This window comes from Oncorhynchus masou, chromosome 23 (assembly GCF_036934945.1).
Source record: "Oncorhynchus masou masou isolate Uvic2021 chromosome 23, UVic_Omas_1.1, whole genome shotgun sequence".
Taxonomy (NCBI): domain Eukaryota; kingdom Metazoa; phylum Chordata; class Actinopteri; order Salmoniformes; family Salmonidae; genus Oncorhynchus; species Oncorhynchus masou.
In genome coordinates this window covers 56,443,848-56,465,656 of record NC_088234.1, presented here as the reverse complement: position 1 = coordinate 56,465,656, position 21,809 = coordinate 56,443,848, and the positions used below count along the sequence as shown (strand labels likewise).

General features: G+C 43.9%; 2 protein-coding genes across 6 annotated transcripts in view; one reads left to right on the top strand and one right to left on the bottom strand.

Annotated features, from left to right (window-relative positions):
* The first annotated feature begins 1,137 nt into the window (after positions 1-1,137).
* The window catches only part of LOC135511088 (protein FAM13C-like), a 22,930-nt gene continuing 2,258 nt past the window's right edge, over positions 1,138-21,809 (top strand). Inside the window, exons 1-10 of one of the 2 annotated variants that reach the window (XM_064932610.1) lie at positions 1,138-1,269; positions 3,287-4,306; positions 4,599-4,734; positions 5,692-5,783; positions 8,431-8,482; positions 9,568-9,739; positions 16,755-16,965; positions 17,100-17,241; positions 18,249-18,330; positions 18,547-18,755. In XM_064932610.1, coding sequence (XP_064788682.1) covers positions 1,253-1,269; positions 3,287-4,306; positions 4,599-4,734; positions 5,692-5,783; positions 8,431-8,482; positions 9,568-9,739; positions 16,755-16,965; positions 17,100-17,241; positions 18,249-18,330; positions 18,547-18,755 — 2,133 coding nt within the window. In that variant the 5' untranslated portion in view covers positions 1,138-1,252. Of the gene's footprint in view, positions 1,270-3,286; positions 4,307-4,598; positions 4,735-5,691; positions 5,784-8,430; positions 8,483-9,567; positions 9,740-16,751; positions 16,966-17,099; positions 17,242-18,248; positions 18,331-18,546; positions 18,756-21,809 lie in introns of both variants that reach the window. The other variant, XM_064932608.1, reaches the window with a different exon arrangement.
* LOC135511089 (phytanoyl-CoA hydroxylase-interacting protein-like) overlaps positions 20,292-21,809 on the bottom strand; it is a 24,132-nt gene continuing 22,614 nt past the window's right edge. Inside the window, exon 6 of one of the 4 annotated variants that reach the window (XR_010451208.1) lies at positions 20,292-20,711. The gene's annotated coding sequence lies outside the window, so the exon portion shown is untranslated. The other 3 variants (XR_010451204.1, XR_010451205.1, XR_010451207.1) reach the window with 3 other exon arrangements.

Genomic DNA, 21,809 nt, shown 5'->3' with positions numbered 1-21,809 from the left:
GTTTACATACTCATCTCATATGTATATACTGTTCTCGATACCATCTACTGTATCTTGCCTATGCTGCTCTGTACCATCACTCATTCATATATCCTTATGTACATATTCTTTATCCCCTTACACTGTGTATAAGACAGTAGTTTAGGAATTGTTAGTTAGATTACTTGTTGGTTATTACTGCATTGTCGGAACTAGAAGCACAAGCATTTCGCTACACTCGCATTAACATCTGCTAACCATGTGTATGTGACAAAAAAAATTTGATTTGATTTGTACATTTATTAACTAGCTAGCTTTTAGCATTAGCGGCTAACAATTAGCGTCTCACAAGATGTATGGTAACTTGCTAAGAAAAGACAAACTAGCTGTTTGCTGATGTAAGAAACACAAACTAATATAGAACACCAGTGGATATATATTAAGAAGCCAATTGAAAACAGCATTGTTGTCATCAACATTGTTGCATGTGCTGCATTGACCACGCAGACTGAACGCAAGTGTCTCGTGGTTGAGGATCATCAAGTGCGCTCCTTGAACAAAAGGGAAAGTGGCACGGAGACAAATCGCGGAGAGATGACTCAAGTAGCGAAGTAAACTATAACATTTGACATTACACGTGGCGTATCACATTTAACAAACCAAACATTCAAATACCGGTATAGAACGTAAAGTAAAAACCCAAACCGGTCCCTGCATCAATACTGGTATATCATAAAATATGGTATACTGCCCAAACCTACATGGCGTTATACGCAATCAAACACACTCGGTCCACTTGTGACAACCAGACCAATCGTGGGGTTGGTTGTCAGTGTTTGCTAGTAGCTTCTTCCTGTTGTAATAGGAAATTAACAATATAGTATACAGTCTTAGAAATAGCCTTTCTTTGATTTAACCATATTCCTAACAAAATTCAGCATTTTATGCCTTGATAATAACATGACATTTTGAGTAAATTTGTCTGTGTGGGTGTGTGACAGAAAAAGAGGAAATGATGGGAGCTTTTTATAGCAGAAGCACAAAGGACCTTGGGATTTGTTGTATCCTAGCAGTGGCAGTGTCCCTGAACAATATGGTTACAATGGGTTGGATTGTGACAAGGGTATTTCCATGTAAAAGGCCCAATGAGCACGGACATAGCTCATTTGGTGTCAAATGAGCTAAGAGTCAAGACTATATATTTTATTTTATTTACTAAGGCATACTAATGCATTTTTCAACCATTTTCTATCTTAAAAAATAGGAATAAGCAATGGCTTTTGATTTCAGGTAAAATGGATGGAAACATATGGAAAAGTGGCCAGATTTTGCAGCTCTTTCAGAACATCAGCTATCTGGATTTGGGGAGTCTTGGGCAAGTTGCTGTGGAGAGTGCAGAGCTGTTGAACGGGGTAGAGGTAGGGGTAGCCAGGTGGAAAGCATGGCCAGCTGTAGAAAAATGCTTATTGAAATTCTCAATTATCGTGGATTTATCGGTGGTGACAGTGTTTCCTGGGAGGAGGTGCTCTTATTCTCCATGGACTTTACAGTGTCCCAGAACTTTTTGGAGTTTGTGCTACAGGATGCAAATTTCTGTTTGAAAAAGCTAGCCTTTGCTTTCCTAACTGCCTGTGTATATTGGTTCCTAACTTCCCTGAAAAGTTGCATATCTTGGGGGCTTTTCGATGCTAATGCAGTACGCCACAGGAAGCTTTTGTGCTGGTCAAGGGCAGACAGGTCTGGAGTGAACCGAGGGATATATCTGTTCCTGGTTCAACATTTTTGGAATGGGGCATGCTTATTTAAGATGGTGAGGAAAGCACTTTGAAAGAATAACCAGGCATCCTCTACTGACGGAATGAGGTCAATATCCTTCCAGGATACCCGGGCCAGGTCGATTAGAAAGGCTCGCTGAAGTGTTTTAGGGAGCGTTTGACAGTGATGAGGGGTGGTCGTTTGACCGCAGACCCATTACGGACGCAGGCAATGATTGCTGAGATCCTGGTTGAAGACAGCAAAGGTGTATTTAGAGTGCAGGTTGATCAGGATGATATCTATGAGGGTGCCCATGTTTACCGATTTGGGGGTTATACCTGGTAGATTCATTGATAATTTGTGTGAGATTGAGGGCATCTAGTTTAGATTGTAGGACGGCCGGGGTGTTAAGCATGTCCCAGTTTAGGTCACCTAACAGTACGAGCTCTGAAGATAGATGGGGGGCAATCAATTCACATATGGTGTCCAGGGCACAGCTGGGGGCTGAAGGTGGTCTATAACAAGCGTCAACGGTGAGAGACTTGTTTCTGGAAAGGTGGATTTTTAAGTAGAAGCTCAAATGGTTTGGGCACAGACATGGATAGTATGACAGAACTCTGCAGGCTATCTCTGCAGTAGATTTCAACTCCGCCCCCTTTTGGCAGTTCTATCTTGTCGGAAAATGTTAAAGTTAGGATGGAAATTTCTGGATTTTTGGTGGCCTTCCTAAGCCAGGATTCAGACACGGCTAGGACATCCGGGATGGCAGAGTGTGCTCAAACAGTGAATAAAACACTGACCTAGGAACTCATGGATACTCCCTAATAGCAATCATTTACAAAGATTATTATTATTATTAATTTTTTACTTATGAAAACAGAAATTCTCCTCACCTCAATGTTTTTTCATGCTGATGTGAATTGACCAGGTGGATGAGTTATTTAAAAGAATTCACACATTTTAACCTTAAAATTAATTACAGAGCACCATTTAGATATAGAGTAATTAGCACTGTGACAACCAACCCCGATCTCCCCTAAGCCTTGTCCGAACCAGAATGGCCCATAGGGGCAGGAGCCTATCTCGTGATTCTGTACCGTGAGACGGCGTGGACACGATGCTAGTTGCTGCTACTAACTCTGTGCATAAGCGTTAGACCACTTTGTTTACGTTCTCAGACTACTGGCAACACATATCTACCTTGGGAGATCAGTTGTGTTTTGTTTCGCTGAGAGCAGGGAGTTGATGATAATTGGAGGTCTGAAAGAAGTAAAAAACTTGTGTTCTCACCCAGAAGTAGGAAGACAGTTCTTGATTTTGTGAAAGTCAATCTTTACAAAGGCGTTGGTGTATGCTTAATTTAGCCTAATTCAAGTGGATCTTCAGAATATTGTTGTCCATTCTTGAACTTGTTACTCAAATTTTTACAATGTATATTATTTTGGGCTATTATTGGAGGAAAAGGGGACAATAATAAGCATTATGTCCTCCAGCTAAACACAAATATCACTCGTACCTTTAACATTGCACTTGTATGATCCCCTCTGTGTAGTCCTGAGACTTTAGACATTGGCTCGCACCTCACCACCCACACCCAGCACCTGCTCCCAGACCTGTTGGAGGATGTTGTGGATGGAGAACCTGGCTGTGTTCTCACCTGCTCCACTTATCCTGGACCAGCTGGGGAGCCTAGCCAACAGGAGGAGGAGGATCCTGGACCAGCTGAGGAGCATAGCCAACAGGGGGAGGAGGATCCTGGACCAGCTGAGGAGACGAGCCAACAGGAGGAGGAGGATCCTGGACCAGCTGAGGAGCCTAACCAACAGGAGGAGGAGGATCCTGGACCAGCTGGGGAGCTTAGCCAACAGGAGGAGGAGGATCCTGGACCAGCTGAGGAGACGAGCCAACAGGAGAAGGAGGATCCTGGACCAGCTGAGGAGACTAGCCAACAGGAGGAGGAGGATCCTGGACCAGCTGGGGAGCTTAGCCAACAGGAGGAGGAGGATCCTGGACCAGCTGAGGAGACGAGCCAACAGGAGAAGGAGGATCCTGGACCAGCTGAGGAGACTAGCCAACAGGAGGAGGAGGATCCTGGACCCACTGAGGAGCCTAACCAACAGGAGGAGGAGGATCCTGGACCAGCTGAGGAAACTAGCCAACAGGAGGAGGAGGATCCTGGACCCACTGAGGAGCCTAACCAACAGGAGGAGGAGGATCCTGGACCAGCTGGGGAGACGAGCCAACAGGAGAAGGAGGATCCTGGACCAGCTGAGGAGACTAGCCAACAGGAGGAGGAGGATCCTGGACCAGCTGAGGAGCCTAACCAACAGGAGGAGGAGTATCCTGGACCAGCTGAGGAGCCTAGCCAACAGGAGGAGGAGGATCCTGGACCAGCTGAGGAGCCTAACCAACAGGAGGAGGAGAATCCTGGACCAGCTGTGGAACTTAGCCAACAGGAGGAGGAGAATCCTGGACCAGCTGGGGAGCTTAGCCAACAGGAGGAGGAGGATCTTGGACCAGCTGCGGAGCCTAGCCAACATGAGGAGGAGAATCCTGGATGTCTCAGGGGAAGGTGGGTCTCTGTGGTGCTGTGGCCCGTCCTTCATACCTCCTGAGCTTTCCCCTCTCTGTCCCAGAGTCCCCGGGGAGGTTGAAGATGATGTCACTTAGTTACCCTCCCCCATATGACCCCTGCATTAGTTCACTTACTTTACATGCAGTTTATTAATGTATTAATGCTTTATTGTGATGTCCTTACTGAGAAGATCCAGGTGATCCACCTTATCCTGCCTGCTCAAGTCTCAGGTCATTATGGTAAAGGTATTGAGGAATGCACTTCAGCTTGGATATTTCTTCCTGAGCAGGACAAGGTCACACCAGGAGGAAGACCCAGCTACCTCCTCCAGCATAAAGGAGGAAGAGGACAAAGAGAAGGAGCGGGGCACAACCCGTTTAGCCATCTGTGGACTCATGGACCACAGTAAAGAAGACTATTACCAGGTGTGTATAGAGCTCCCTCTCTCTTCCCCTACTCTCTTTCTCTCTCTCTTTCAATCTCCCTCCACACACTCGCTCTCTCGCTCTCTCTTTCAATCTCTCTCCCTCTCCCTCTCTTGCTCTCTCTCTCACACATCTCTTTCCTCAATAACAATGCAAAAGGCATGGCAAGCAGTACCAGAGTGCCAAGTCTAGGACAAAAAGGCTTCTCAACAGTTTTTACCCCCAAGCCAGAAGACCCCTGAACAGGTAATCAAATGGCTACCTTGACTATTTGCATTGTGTGCCCCCCCGAACCCCTCTTTTTATGCTGCTGCTACTCTCTGTTTATCATATATGCATAGTCACTTTAATTATACATTCATGTACATACTACCTCAATTGGGTCGACCAACCAGTGTCTGTATGTAGCCTCGCTACTGTATATATCCTGTCTTTTTACTGTTGTTTTATTTCTTTACTTACACATTGTTCACCTAATACCTTTTTTGCACTATTGGTTAGAGCCTGTAAGTAAGCATTTCACTGTAAGGCCTACACCTGTTGTATTCGGCACACGTGACAAATGAACTTTGATTTGATTTGAAAACAAATGATTGGTGATTCACCCTCAGCTCAACACACTTTAAGTGTATACATGTATTTACCACTCTGTATTATTCAGTGATAGACTCGATGTTAACATCGTCACACATCCAGAGCTATTTCTAAACCACAGTGTAATTATGACGTGCAACACGGCTCCCTATTAAGCAGTCTATAGAAATAAATAACTAGCTAATGAGCAGAAGTGCACATTCGCTGAGATATGTTTGGTGAAATATGAATTTGTCAGAATGGGTAAATTGCAGCAATAATTTATGCCAATATTCTCAGAGTACATAATGGTATGGTGTGTTTCATTTAATGAGTCTTTGTGTACAGTCTATTGATAAAGACATGGTCCGTATTGGGTTTTAGGATCATGACCTCTCCAGCTCTGAGCGCATCAGGTGTGTGGCAGTGAGCTGGCAGGCTCAGGACACCCAGAACCAAGACCAGCACAAAAACAGGTACAGTGGGGCAAAAAAGTATTTAGTCAGCCACCAATTGTGCAAGTTCTCCCACTTAAAAAGATGAGAGAGGCCTGTAATTTTCATCATAGGTACACTTCAACTATGACAGACAAAATTAGAGAAAAAAAAAAATCCAGAAAATCACATTGTAGGATTTTTAATGAATTTATTTGCAAATTATGGTGGAAAATACGTATTTGGTCAATAACAAAAATTTATCTCAATACTTTGTTATATACCCTTTGTTGGCAATGACAGAGGTCAAATGTTTTCTGTAAGTCTTCACAAGGTTTTCACACACTGTTGCTGGTATTTTGGCCCATTCCTCCATGCAGATCTCCTCTAGAGCAGTGACGTTTTGGGGCTGTTGCTAGGCAACATGGACTTTCAACTCCCTCCAAAGATTTTCTATAGGGTTGAGATCTAGAGACTGGCTAAGCCACTCCAGGACCTTGAAATGCTTCCTACGAAGCCACTCCTTCGTTGCCCGGGCGGTGTGTTTGGGATCATTGTCATGCTGAAAGACCCAGCCACGTTTCATCTTCAATGCCCTTGCTGATGGAAGGAGGTTTTCACTCAGAATCTCACGATACATGGCCCCTATTCATTCTTTCCTTTACACGGATCAGTCGTCCTGGTCCCTTTGCAGAAAAACAGCCCCAAAGCATGATGTTTCCACCCCCATGCTTCACAGTAGGTATGGTGTTCTTTGGATGCAACTCAGCATTCTTTGTCCTCCAAACACGACGAGTTGAGTTTTTACCAAAAAGTTATATTTTGGTTTCATCTGACCATATGACATTCTCCCAATCTTCTTCTGGATCATCCAAATGCTCTCTAGCAAACTTCAGATGGGCCTGGACATGTACTGGCTTAAGCAGGGGGACACGTCTGGCACTGCAGGATTTGAGTCCCTGGCTGGGTAGTGTGTTACTGATGGTAGGGTTTGTTACTTTGGTCTCAGTTCTCTGCAGGTCATTCACTAGGTCCCCCCATGTGGTTCTGGGATTTTTGCTCACCGTTCTTGTGATCATTTTGACCCCACGGGGTGAGATCTTGCGTGGAGCCCCAGATCGAGGGAGATTATCAGTGGTCTTGTATGTCTTCCATTTCCTAATAATTGCCCCCACAGTTGATTTCTTCAAACCAAGCTGCTTACCTATTGCAGATTCTGTCTTCCCAGCCTGGTGCAGGTCTACAGTTTTGTTTCTGGTGTCCTTTGACAGCGCTTTGGTCTTGGCCATAGTGGAGTTTGGAGTGTGACTGTTTGAGGTTGTGGACAGGTGTCTTTTATACTGATAACAAGTTCAAACAGGTGCCATTAATACAGGTAACGAGTGGAGGACAGAGGAGCCTCTTAAAGAAGAAGTTACAGGTCTGTGAGAGCCAGAAATCTTGCTTGTTTGTAGGTGACAAAATACTTATTTTCCACCATAATTTGCAAATAAATTCATTAAAAATCCTAACAATGTGATTTTCAGTTTTTTTTTTCTCATTTTGTCTGTCACAGTTGAAGTGTACCACTGACATGCATAAGGGAAACCTGTATGATGTCAATGTAGGTACAGCGAACGTAGGACCAAGATTCCAAATAATGGACCTGGAAACGAACTAGCCTGATTGTCATCATTACAGCGTCACAGAAAATGGATAATAAAACAATTCTACAAAACAATCGTAAATAATGTATTCAGTTTGTGAAACATTATCCCTCATTCTTAATATATTCTTAGCCCACTTCACTAAATAGGTATTAACTGATGTTAAGAATATAAGGACATATAATAATGTATTTATTGGACTTCTATAGCGCTTTTCATTACAAAAAAAATCTCAAAGCGCTCCAAAAGCAATAACCAATAAAAACTCATGACAAGGCTACAACAATTGTAGCTAGGTCAGACATAGTTGTGTAGAAACAGGAGTTCTAAATTTGGACTGGCCAGACAAATCTGTGGCAATGCCTTTTTCTCTGTATGTTGTTTTGAATTCAGCATTGGTTTCCTGCAGATCAGATTCTCTCCACTAGCTGAGCTCAGTACTGCAGAAGTAGGTTAACAGAACACAGCAGTGCCTACAGTCATGACTCGGATATAATTCCAGTCCAAATAACGACAGTCATATCTAGTCACGTGGAACATACACTTACCCAGTACCAGGGTGGCACAGCACTGCCTACTGCCTGTAATGTACTGCTGCTAAATGCAGCTAAATTCTTAATTGATTTAACTAATTGTTATTGTATGGAACTAGATTCTTCATTGATTTAACTTATGATAATTGTAGCCATCACCATTAATTGAAAAGCATTATATTATTTATCACCCAGGGCTCTTAGGCTGCATTTGCAAAGGCAGCCCAATTCTGATCTTTTTTCCACTAATTGTTATTTTGACCAATCACATCAGATCTTTTCACAACAGATCTTTTTCAAAACTGAAAAAAAAAATCCTAATTGGTTGCCTGTGTAAACGCATCCTTCGTCAAAACCGCTTATGATAGTCAGATATTATGATATCCCATTAAATATTATTTTAATATGCCCATTCTGACCTGTAACAAATGGAATCATATAACAGTTTTATTTATTTACTGTAATAGCTTTGCAGTTGATTTCTTTCAACGTAATATGTTTAATTTTCAGCATGACCCGAATAAAGATGGCCGATGGAATAAACCTGTCTGACTCTGAAAAGGTAACTATATCCTCTGAAAGTCAAGATAGTATTTCATTTATGACATGAGACACGATATCAAGCTACATCTTATAATTTATAATGAGAAGAGTGACAAATACAACGACAAAAACATGTTGATGTATGGGTATTTTTGAACAGCTCAAAATATAATGGTTTACATCAGTTCTCATATTAGATAATGAGTTAATTAAAGATGTGTCTTTTTAATTCATACTACAGTATATATTTTTTCTGAAGTGGAATACTTTTGCATTGGCTAAAGGCTAGTGTGTGTCCATACTGGTTAGTGTGTGTTAGCGTTTGTGCGTGTGTATGTGTGTGAGTAACAGCCCCCTCCCTCTCATCTTTCTCCTCTGACGCACACGCCGAGCGGGAGGTTCTAGAACATCACCAAATCATGATGTCAAACGAAACTAAATGAACCACTCTTTCCCCCACCCTAGCCCATATTTATGCATATAAAGACATTTTATCCTAGTACTGCTGCTCACACTGAGCTAACAACGTCAGCCTCTGCTCTCCAGTTAGAATGCTCAGCCTCACAACGTTACCACGGAGACGCCCCCCCACATCATATTCCCACACGCGTGGTTTTCCTGACGTTTCCCTGGCGCTATGAATAATCCATGTGGAGGAGAGCTGGAGCAGTAGATGGATCACTGGGAAAGCAGACAGACCGGGAAAACACATCTATGGATTCTACTGAATCAGGGAATAGAGGAGTGATAAGGAGAACACACAGTGATACTACGCCCGAAGGGATCTCACCGTTCTGAGGAATCGGAGAACGCTGTCGCACACACAGGGATCGAACAACTGGGATCACATGTGGACCCAGATCTGATGAAGCCAAGGAGAGAGCTGAACTGAGACGAGCCCCATTACGTGACCGTTAACGTCACGTCTTACACTTTGATAACTGAGGTGTGGGGCACACGGACACAACACAGGATCGCTTCCCCTCAGGACAAGCCCAGGGCCAGCATCAGGCTTTCTCCAACCTCTCCACCAACCCCAGACAGAGAGTCAGCACCCTCCCCCAGAACCCTCATTCTGAAGACATGTTCTGCTTCTGTTTCCAGAGCCCCTCCCTCAAGCAGCAAGCTCTGGAGGCTGAGCTGTGCCCCTCGCCACCCGGAACCCCTCAGGAGGACCTGGATCACCCCCCTTGTACCAAGGACCACCAGAACCTAACCCCATCCCTCCACTCCCTCCCAAAACAGGAACAGGACATCATCAGTACCTCACTGACAGGTAGGAGAACAGCACCTTCTCTCTCCATATTTTTATAAACTCTCATCTCCTTGTGAGCATATTTGTTATTTTTTCACTGTGTGATATCTTGTACACTATGATATATATATATAGTGCTTGTTTCAGTGAATCAATCGTGTCTCTTCATCTGTCTTCGTTTGTTTTATGGTTTGTATCAGTCTTATGGATGATATCAGTGTTATGGTTTGTATCAGTCTTATGGTGAGTACCAGTCTTATGGATGATATCAATCTTATGGTTAGTATCAGTCTTATGGATGATATCAGTCTCATGGTTAGTATCAGTCTCATGGTTAGTATCAGTCTTATGGATGATATCAGTCTTATGGATGATATCAGTCTTATGGATGATATCAGTCTTATGGTTATCATCAGTCTTATGGTTAGCATCAGTCTTATGGATGATATCAGTCTTATGAATAGTATCAGTCTTATGGATGATATAGGTCTTATGGTTAGTATCAGTCTTATGGATGATATCAGTCTTATGGGTGATATCAGTCTTATGTTTAGTATCAGTCTTAAGGTTAGTATCAGTCTTATGGTTAGTATCAGTCTTATGGATGATATCAGTCTTATGGTTAGTATCAATCTTATGGTTAGTATCGGTCTTATGGATGATATCAGTCTTATGGTTAGTATCGGTCTTATGGATGATATCAGTCTTATGGTTAGTGTCAGTCTTATGGATGATATCAGTCTTATGGTTAGTGTCAGTCTTATGGTTAGTATCAGTCTTATGGTTAGTATCAGTCTTATGGATGATATCAGTCTTATGGATGATATCAGTCTTATGGTTAGTATCAGTCTTATGTATGATATCAGTCTTATGGATGATATCAGTCTTATGGTTAGTATCAGTCTTATGTATGATATCAGTCTTATGGATGATATCAGTCTTATGAATAGTATCAGTCTTATGGATGATATAGGTCTTATGGTTAGTATCAGTCTTATGTATGATATCAGTCTTATGGATGATATCAGTCTTATGGTTAGTATTACTTACTTCCGGCGCCGACAGAGACGGCCGCCTCGCTTCGCGTTCCTAGGAAACTATGCAGTTTTTTGTTTTTTTTACGTGTTATTTCTTACATTAATACCCCAGGTCATCTTAGGTTTCATTACATACAGTCGAGAAGAACTACTGTATATAAGATCAGCGTCAACTCACTATCAGTACGATCAAGAATATGTTTTTCGCGACACGGATCCTGTGTTCTGCCTTACAAACAGGACAACGGAATGGATCGCATGCAGCGACCCAAAAAAACGACTCCGAAAAAGAGGGAAACATGGCGGTCTTCTGGTCAGACTACGGAGACGGGCACATCGTGCCCCACTTCCTAGCATTCTTCTTGCCAATGTCCAGTCTCTTGACAACAAGGTTGATGAAATCCGAGCAAGGGTAGCATTCCAGAGGGACATCAGAGACTGTAACGTTCTGTGCTTCACGGAAACATGGCTCACTGGAGAGACGCTATCCGAAGCGGTGCAGCCAACGGGTTTCTCCACGCATCGCGCCGACAGAAACAAACACCTTTCTGGTAAGAAGAGGGGTGGGGGTGTATGCCTTATGGCTAACGAGGCATGGTGCGATGAAAGAAACATACAGGAACTCAAATCCTTCTGTTCACCTGATTTAGAATTCCTCACAATCAAATGTAGACCGCATTATCTACCAAGATACTTCTCTTCGATTATAATCACAGCCGTATATATCCCCCCCCAAGCAGACACATCGATGGCTCTGAACAAACTTTATTTAACTCTTTGCAAACTGGAAACCATTTATCCGGAGGCTGCATTCATTGTTGTTGGGGATTTTAACAAGGCTAATCTGAAAACAAGACTCCCTAAATTTTATCAGCATATCGATTGCGCAACCAGGGGCGGAAAAACCTTGGATCACTGTTACTCTAACTTCCGCGACGCATATAAGGCCCTGCCCCGCCCCCCTTTCGGAAAAGCTGACACGACTCCATTTTGCTGATACCTGCCTACAGACAAAAGCTAAAAAAAGAAGCTCCCATGCTGAGGTCTGTCCAACGCTGGTCCGACCAAGCTGACTCCACACTCCAAGACTGCTTCCATCACGTGGACTGGGACATGTTTCGTATTGCGTCAGATAACAACATTGACGAATACGCTGATTCGGTGTGCGAGTTCATTAGAACGTGCGTTGAAGATGTCGTTCCCATAGCAACGATTAAAACATTCCCTAACCAGAAACCTTGGATTGATGGCAGCATTCGCGTGAAACTGAAAGCGCGAACCACTGCTTTCAATCAGGGCAAGGTGTCTGGTAACATGACTGAATACAAACAATGCAGCTATTCCCTCCGTAAGGCTATCAAACAAGCTAAGCGTCAGTACAGAGACAAAGTAGAATCCCAATTCAACGGCTCAGACACAAGAGGCATGTGACAGGGTCTACAGTCAATCACAGACTACAGGAAGAAATTCAGCCCAGTCACGGACCAGGATGTCTTGCTCCCAGGCAGACTAAATAACTTTTTTGCCCGCTTTGAGGACAATACAGTGCCACTGACACTGCCTGCAACGGAAAAATGCGGTCTCTCCTTCACTGCAGCCGAGGTGAGTAAAACATTTAAACGTGTTAACCCTCGCAAGGCTGCAGGCCCAGAAGGCATCCCCAGCCGCGCCCTCAGAGCATGCGCAGACCAGCTGGCTGGTGTGTTTACGGACATATTCAATCAATCCCTATACCAGTCTGCTGTTCCCACATGCTTTAAGAGGGCCACCATTGTTCCTGTTCCCAAGAAAGCTAAGGTAACTGAGCTAAACGACTACCGCCCGTAGCACTCACTTCCGTCATCATGAAGTGCTTTGAGCGACTAGTCAAGGACCATATCACCTCCACCCTACCTGACACCCTAGACCCACTCCAAGTTGCTTACCGCTCAAATAGGTCCACAGACGATGCAATCTCAACCACACTGCACACTGCCCTAACCCATCTGGACAAGAGGAATACCTATGTGAGAATGCTGTTCATCGACTACAGCTCGCCATTCAACACCATAGTACCCTCCAAGCTCGTCATCAAGCTCGAGACCCTGGGTCTCGACCCCGCCCTGTGCAACTGGGTACTGGACTTCCTGACGGGCCGCCCCCAGGTGGTGAGAGTAGGTAACAACATCTCCTCCCCGCTGATCCTCAACACCGGGGCCCCACAAGGGTGCGTTCTGAGCCCTCTCCTGTACTCCCTGTTCACCCACGACTGCGTGGCCACGCACGCCTCCAACTCAATCATCAAGTTTGCGGACGACACAACAGTGGTAGGCTTGATTACCAACAACGACGAGACGGCCTACAGGGAGGAGGTGAGGGCCCTCGGAGTGTGGTGTCAGGAAAATAACCTCACACTCAACGTCAACAAAACTAAGGAGATGATTGTGGACTTCAGGAAACAGCAGAGGGAACACCCCTATCCACATCGATGGAACAGTAGTGGAGAGAGTAGCAAGTTTTAAGTTCCTCGGCATACACATCACAGACAAACTGAATTGGTCCACTCACACAGACAGCATCGTGAAGAAGGCGCAGCAGCGCCTCTTCAACCTCAGGAGGCTGAAAAATTTGGCTTGTCACCAAAAGCACTCACAAACTTCTACAGATGCACAATCGAGAGCATCCTGGCGGGCTGTATCACCGCCTGGTACGGCAACTGCTCCGCCCTCAACCGTAAGGCTCTCCAGAGGGTAGTGAGGTCTGCACAACGCATCACCGGGGGCAAACTACCTGCCCTCCAGGACACCTACACCACCCGATGTTACAGGAAGGCCATAAAGATCATCAAGGACATCAACCACCCGAGCCACTGCCTGTTCACCCCGCTATCATCCAGAAGGCGAGGTCAGTACAGGTGCATCAAAGCTGGGACCGAGAGTCTGAAAAACAGCTTCTATCTCAAGGCCATCAGACTGTTAAACAGCCACCACTAACATTGAGTGGCTGCTGCCAACACACTGACACTGACTCAACTCCAGCCACTTTAATAATGGGAATTGATGGGAAATGATGTAAATATATCACTAGCCACTTTAAACAATGCTACCTTATATAATGTTACTTACCCTACATTATTCATCTCATATGCATACGTATATACTGTACTCTATATCATCGACTGCATCCTTATGTAATACATGTATCACTAGCCACTTTAACTATGCCACTTTGTTTACATACTCATCTCATATGTATATACTGTACTCGATACCATCTACTGTATCTTGCCTATGCTGCTCTGTACCATCACTCATTCATATATCCTTTATGTACATATTCTTTATCCCCTTACACTGTGTATAAGACAGTAGTTTAGGAATTGTTAGTTAGATTACTTGTTGGTTATTACTGCATTGTCGGAACTAGAAGCACAAGCATTTCGCTACACTCGCATTAACATCTGCTAACCATGTGTATGTGACAAATAAAATTTGATTTGATTAGATTAGATTTATCAGTCTTATGTTTAGTATCAGTCTTATGGATGATATAGGTCTTATGGTTATTATCAGTCTTATGGATGATATCAGTCTTATGGATGATATCAGTCTTATGTTTAGTATCAGTCTTAAGTTTAGTATCAGTCTTATGGTTAGTATCAGTCTTATGGATGATATCAGTCTTATGGTTAGTATCAGTCTTTTGTTTAGTATCAGTCTTATGGATGATATCACTCTTATGGTTAGTATAATTTTTACTGATGATATCAGTCTTATGGTTAGTATCAGTCTTATGTTTAGTATCAGTCTTATGGATGATATCAGTCTTATGGTTAGTATCAGTCTTATGGATGATATCAGTCTTATGGTTAGTATCAGTCTTAAGGTTAGTATCAGTCTTATGGTTAGTATCAGTCTTATGGTTAGTATAGTATCAGTCTTATGGATGATATCAGTCTTATGGTTAGTATCGGTCCTTTGGATGATATCAGTCTTATGGTTAGTATCAGTCTTAAGGTTAGTATCAGTCTTATGGTTAGTATCAGTCTTATGGTTAGTATCAGTCTTATGAATAGTATCAGTCTTATGGATGATATAAGCTCTCTCAGTATTCGCTTTGGGTGGGTGTGTCTCATGCTTGCTAGTTGAGTCACGATGCACCAGGATACAGTTGGAGTATTGGCCCACATTCACAAAGAGTGAAGGAGTGCTCGTCTATGATCAGTTTTGTTTTTTAAATCAAGATGAATAGGGGGGGGTGGCTGATCCTAGATCAGCACTCCTACTCTGAGACGATTTGTGTATACGGGCGGATATATTTTTAATATATTCTGGATATGAAGTAATATACACTGAGTATACCAAATTAGGAACACCTTACTAATATAGAGTTGCAGCCCCCCTCTGCCCTCAGAACAGCCTCAATTCATCAGGGCATGGACTCTACAAGGTGTCGAAAGCGTTACACAGGAATGCTGGACCATGTTTTTTTATATTCTTAATTAATTAATTAACTTTTACACCCTTTTTTCCCCCAATTTCATGGTATCCAATTGTTAGTAGTTATTGTCTTGTCCGTATACACAAATCGTCTCAGAGTAGGAGTGCTGATCTAGGATCAGCCACCCCCCCCCTATTCATCTTGATTTAAAAAACAAAACTGATCATAGACGAGCACTCCTTCACTCTTTGTGAATGTGGGCCAATACTCCAACTGTATCCTCTCATCGCTGCAACTCCCATACGGACTCGGAAGAGGCGAAGGTCGAGAGCCATGCGTCCTCCGAAACACAACCCAACCAAGCCGCACTGCTTCTTAACACAGCGCGCATCCAACCCGGAAGCCAGCCGCACCAATGTGTCGGTGGAAACACCGTACACCTAGCGACCTGGTCAGCGTGCACTGTGCCTGGCCTGCCACAGGAGTCGCTAGTGCGCGATGAGACAAGGATATCCCTGCCTGCCAAACCCTCCCTAACACGGACGACGCTAGGCCAATTGTGAGGTGCCCCATAGGACTCCCGGTCGTGGCCGGCTGCGACAGAGCCTGGGCTCAAACCCAGAGTCTCTGGTGTCACAGCTAGCACTGTGATGCAGTGCCTTAGACCACTGCGCCACCCGGGAGGCACTTGCTGGACCATGTAGACTCCAATGCTTCCCACAGTTGTGTCAAGTTGGCTGGATGTCCTTTGGGTGGTGGACTATTCTTGATATACACAGAAAACTGTTGAGCGTGAAAAACCCAACAGCGTTGCAGTTCTTGACATGCTCAAACCAGTGCGCCTGGCACCTACTACCAGGCCCTATTCAAAGGCACTTAAATCTTTTGTCTTGCCCATTCACCCTCTGAATGGCACACATACACTATCTATGTTTCAATTGTCTTAAGGCTTAAGAATCCTTCTTTAACCTGTCTCCTCCCGTTCTACACTGATTGAAGTGGATTTAACAAGTGACATCAATAAGGGATCATATCTTTTACCTCGATTCACCTGGTCAGTCTATGTCATGGAAAGAGCAATTCCTAATGTTTTGTACACTCAGTGTATAATATAAAATATGCCATTTAGCAGACACTTTTATCCAATGTGACTTACAGTCATGCGTGTATACATTTTACAATATGGGTATTCCCAGGAATCAAAACAACTACCCTTGTGTTGTGAACACCATGCTCTACCAACTGAGCTACAAAGGACCAAAGTGAAGGACTGAAGTGAAGTCCGTTGTTTTTGACATAGACTGACCAGGTGAGTCCTGGTGAAAACTATGATCCCTTATTGATGTAAATTGTTAAATCCACTTCAATCAGTGTAGATGAGGGGGAAGAGATAGGTTCAAGAAGGATTTGTAAGCCTTGAGACATGGATTATGTATGTCTGTCATCCAGAGGGTGAATAGGACAGGTGCACAATTACATTGCTAGCTTTTATATCATTTCAAACCTGTTGGTCTTCATTTAATTGATGTACTTTGACCACTGTTGTCTCTTTCTCTCCTCCCTCTGCTCTCTGTCAGAAGCTAGTCCGGTCCAGAGGCCCTCCGTGTCTCTCTCTGAGGGCAGTAGCAGTGAGTGTCTGATGACCCCTAGTCCCAGTCCTCTCCTTCAGCGTCTTGCAGTGGGTGACTGTCCCGTACCGTCCCCCCGCAGCCACAACCTCAGCTTGGGCCATCGCTTCAACACGGACCCTGAAACGGCCCCCTCCCCACCCTGCTCACAACACATCAGGATGTATGAGACCGTGTCCAAGTGTTGTGTGTTTGTTCAGTTTTTGTATTTGTGTGTGTGTGGTGGTGCTGGATGTGTTTGTACGGTATGTAATGGATAATGGTAATTTACCATTCAAGCTCTCCCTCCCTCCTCAGGGCTCACTACACAGTGAGGACTGAACCAGCAGAGGGCGCTAACAAGGCTCCATCGGTCACAACGCTCAACAGACACATCCAGAACGTGAGGAAGAGGATCAGACGCTTCGAGGAGCACTTTGAGCAAGAGAGACAGTACAGGGTGAGACAGTGAAACCGTGAAACATTATTTACAACCCCATTGTAGCCCAGAGCCCAACCTTTTAGTTTCTGAATGAATCCATGGTTTGACTGATGATGGTTTTAGTGAAGACTGTCACATAAAGACAAAGGAATGTATTTTCTTCTGCTGAGTGAGAGAATCAAAGCCAGACAGTCATATCTCCTCTCCCTCTATGCCAGGCCAGTTTAGACTGTTCAAATCACGCTCTCTTTCTACCTCTCTGTCTGTCTCAGCTGTCTGGGGCTGAGAAGCAGACTTAACTTCAGTTTCCTTTCCTAAAGCGCAAAGTCAGCCCAATACCAGCTGCACAGAGCCTTTGGAAGATGAAATCCAGCATTTTTTGCAAAAATGTTGTAGATTTTCAAAATGTTCAGCTACAAAGGTGCAGAATTATGGGGATTTACACTCCTTTTATGCATATTTCACCAAGAAATATCATACACATCAAATATTATTCCTGATTAAAAAAAATAAGCATATTGTTTGCGGAGACAGTGAACACAATTACACACATTTCTCTTCCGATGAAAACAATGCGTTATATTCTGTGAACACTTAACATTGCTTTTTTCCCCCACTGATGACATTTAAAGTTTTGTGAAAGGTGTTCTAAGATATGCCAATCAGGTACTAAGGCAAGACAATTATCAGAAGTTCTGTAAATGTATTCAAGCATTTGATTATTGCTGTTCTGCTATAGATACTTTTCAACGCAGATCCAAAAATTGCTTGTACACAAATGAGAAAAATTGTAGACCGATTCAAGGACAAGACTTCACCTACTGGACGTTTACAACCATTACACTTCTGTCTTTTCCAGGGCTGTACTTCTTCATCCAGTATAGCGCATATATTTAGTGTGGCTCCACCTAGTGTTTATGGACTGATAATAATGATAGGATATAGTTTGCCAGATACAGTATGATGAACATACTTTTTTCTATGTGTAATATATTCATGAGGTGTGTGTTGTTTTTCTGTGACAGCCAGCACACAATGATAGGACTGCCCATCCTGAGGTGTCTAGACTGATGCGGGACCTCACCAAGTCTCGAAAGCAGCTCAAAGGTGAGTCCTTGACGAGGTGCAATCAGATGTGTTTAGAAACCCATGTGTGAATAGATGCTGAATGTAACACCAAGACACACCACTTGGTGGCTGTAGAATGTTGTTTATATTCATTATTTTTTTATGTTTTTTTCTTTGTGGAGGAAGGACATGTATTCTGAATCTATATTGATATTTGTATGGCTGTTGTATATTATCAAATGGAAACCTGTGTAGAGCTGAAGCTGAAACAGTGTGCAGAGGGGCTCAGAGAGCAGCACAAAGGGGGAAACACAGGGACATGCAGGTCCACAAGTGAACCCAAGGGGCCGATGGAACACTACCACAACAGTAACAACAAACCCTCACTGGAGGAGACCATTGATAGCCTGATGAAGAGACTGATGGAGAAACGAGAGGAGGAGGAACTGCCTGATAACATCAAGGTAAAACCCCACATAGTGGTAATACGATGGAAATGTGCATATAGGCTGTGAAAGGACCTATTCTCTAACAAAGATTAGGCTACTCTTGATTAGCTCAAATGTTATTGGTCACATACACATGGTTAGCAGATGTTATTGTGAGTGTAGCGAAATGCTTGTACTTCTAGTTCCGACAGTGTAGCAATATCTAACAAGTAATCTAACAATTCCACAACAACTGCCTAATACGCACAAATCTAAGTAAAGGAATGGAATAAGAATATAAAAATATGGATGAGCAATGACCGAGCAGGATAGGCAAGATGCAATAGATGGTATAGAATACAGTATATACATTTGAGATGAGTAATGCAAGATATGTAAACATTATTAAAGTGACTAGTGATCCATTTATTAAAGTGGCAAATGATTTCAAGTGTGTATGTAGGCAGCAGCCTTTCCGTGTTAGTGATGGCTGTTTAACAGTCTGATGGCCTTGAGATAGAAGCCATTTTTCAGTCTCTCGGTCCCAGCTTTGATGCACCTGTACTGACCTCACCTTCTGGATGGTAGCTGGGTGAATAGGCAGTGGCTCGGTTGGTTGTTGTCCTTGATGATCTTTTTGGCCTTCCTGTGCTGAAGGTGTCCTGGAGGGCAGGTAGTTTTCCCCCCGGTGATGCGTTGTGCAGACAGCACCACCTTCTGGAGAGCCCTGCGGTTGTGGGCTGTGCATTTGCCGTACCAGGCGGTGATGCAGCTTGACAGGATGCTCTCATTTGTGCATCTGTAAAAGTTTGTGAGGGTTTGAGGTGACAAGCCACATTTCTTCAGCCTCTTGAGGTTGAGGAGGCGCTGTTGCATGTTTAGTTTTTCTGGAAGCAAGACGTGTAGTTTGTAACTGTCTGTAGACCCTGCGACATACATCTCGTGTCTGAGCCGTTGCGACTCCACTTTGTCTCTATACTGACATTTTGCCTGTTTGATTGCTTTGCAGATGGAATAACTACACTTTGTATTCGGCCATATTCCCAGTTACCTTTCCATGGTTAAATGCGGTGGTTCACGCTTTCAGTTTTGCACTAATGCTGCCATCTAGCCACGGTTTCTGGTTAGGGTAGGTTTTAATAATCAGTGGGTACAAAATCTCCTATGCACTTCCTTATAAACTCACTCACCGAATCAGTGTATATAAATCGATTTTATTCTCTGAGGCTACCCGGAACATGTCCCAGTCCCCGTAATCAATCTTGAAGCGTGGATTCCGATTGGTCAGACCGGCTTTGAATAGTCCTCATCACGGGTACGTCCTGTTTGAGTTTCTGCCCATAGGAAGGTAGGAGCAAAATGGAGTCGTGGTCAAATTTGCCGAAAGGAAGGGCGAGGGAGGGCTTTGTATGCATCGCAGAAGTTAAGAGTACAATCAATATGCTGATAAAATGATTTTGCAGGTTTTCCTACTTACAAAGCATGTAGAGGTCTGTAATTGTTATCATAGGTACACTTCAACTGTGACAGACGGAATCTAAAACAAAAATACAGAACATCACATTGTAATAATTTTTATGTAATTAATTAGCATTTTATTCAAATAAAATACCATTTATTTATATAGCCCTTCGTACATCAGCTGATATCTCAAAGTGTTGTACAGAAACCCAGCCTAAAACCCCAAACAGCAAGCAATGCAGGTGTAGAAGCACGGTGGCTAGGAAAAACTCCCTAGAAAGGCCAAAACCTAGGAAGAAACCTAGAGAGGAACCAGGCTATGTGGGGTGGCCAGTCCTCTTCTGGCTGTGCCGGGTGGAGATTATAACAGAACATGGCCAAGATGTTCAAATGTTCATAAATGACCAGCATGGTCCAATAATAATAAGGCAGAACAGTTGAAACTGGAGCAGCAGCACGGCCAGGTGGACTGGGGACAGCAAGGAGTCATCATGTCAGGTAGTCCTGAGGCATGGTCCTAGGGCTCAGGTCCTCCGAGAGAGAGAAAGAAAGAGAATTAGAGAGAGCACACTTAAATTCACACAGGACACCGAATAGGACAGAAGTACTCCAGATATAACAAACTGAACCTAGCCCCCCGACACAAACTACTGCAGCATAAATACTGGAGGCTGAGACAGGAGGGGTCAGGAGACACGGTGGCCACATCCGAGGACACCCCGGACAGGGCCAAACAGGAAGGATATAACCCCACCCACTTTGCCAAAGCACAGCCCCCACACCACTAGAGGGATATCTTCAACCACCAACTTACCATCCTGAGACAAGGCTGAGTATAGCCGACAAAGATCTCCGCCACGGCACAACCCAAGGGGGGGGGATGATCACATCCTGATAATGATCACATTATTGCATGACATAAGTATTTGATACATCAGAAAAGCAGAACTTAATATTTGGTACAGAAACCTTTGTTTACAATTACAGAGATCATACGTTTCCTTTAGTTCTTGACCAGGTTTGCGCACACACTGCAGCAGGGATTTTGGCCCACTCCTCCATACAGACCTTCTCCAGATCCTTCAGGTTTCGGGGCTGTCACTGGGCAATACGGACTTTCAGCTCCCTCCAAAGATTTTCTATTGGGTTCAGGTCTGGCTAAGCCACTCCAGGACCTTGAGATGCTTCTTATGGAGCCACTCCTTAGTTGCCCTGGCTGTGTGTTTCGGGTCGTTGTCATGCTGGAAGACCCAGCCACGACCATCTTCAATGCTCTTACTGAGGGAAGGAGGTTGTTGGCCACATGAGTTCCTGTATGTTGTTACAATTACACCACGAGCGTTAGGCATGAAACATATACACCCACTCTTCTTCTTATTGGAGAGATGTTAATTTATGTCGGTGCGACGCAAAAATAATCCCGGTGGCTGTACCGACTCCGACAGCATATCCCGAGAGAGCCATGTTTACGTGAAACTGAGTATGTTACAATCCCTGATGTCTCTCTGTAAAGCAACCCTTGCCTTAATTTCGTCTACCTTGTTATCTCTGGATTGTAACATACTATTAGCTAGTAATATACTTGGAAGCTGTGGGTGGTGTGCACGCCACCCACCAGAGGGTGTTATT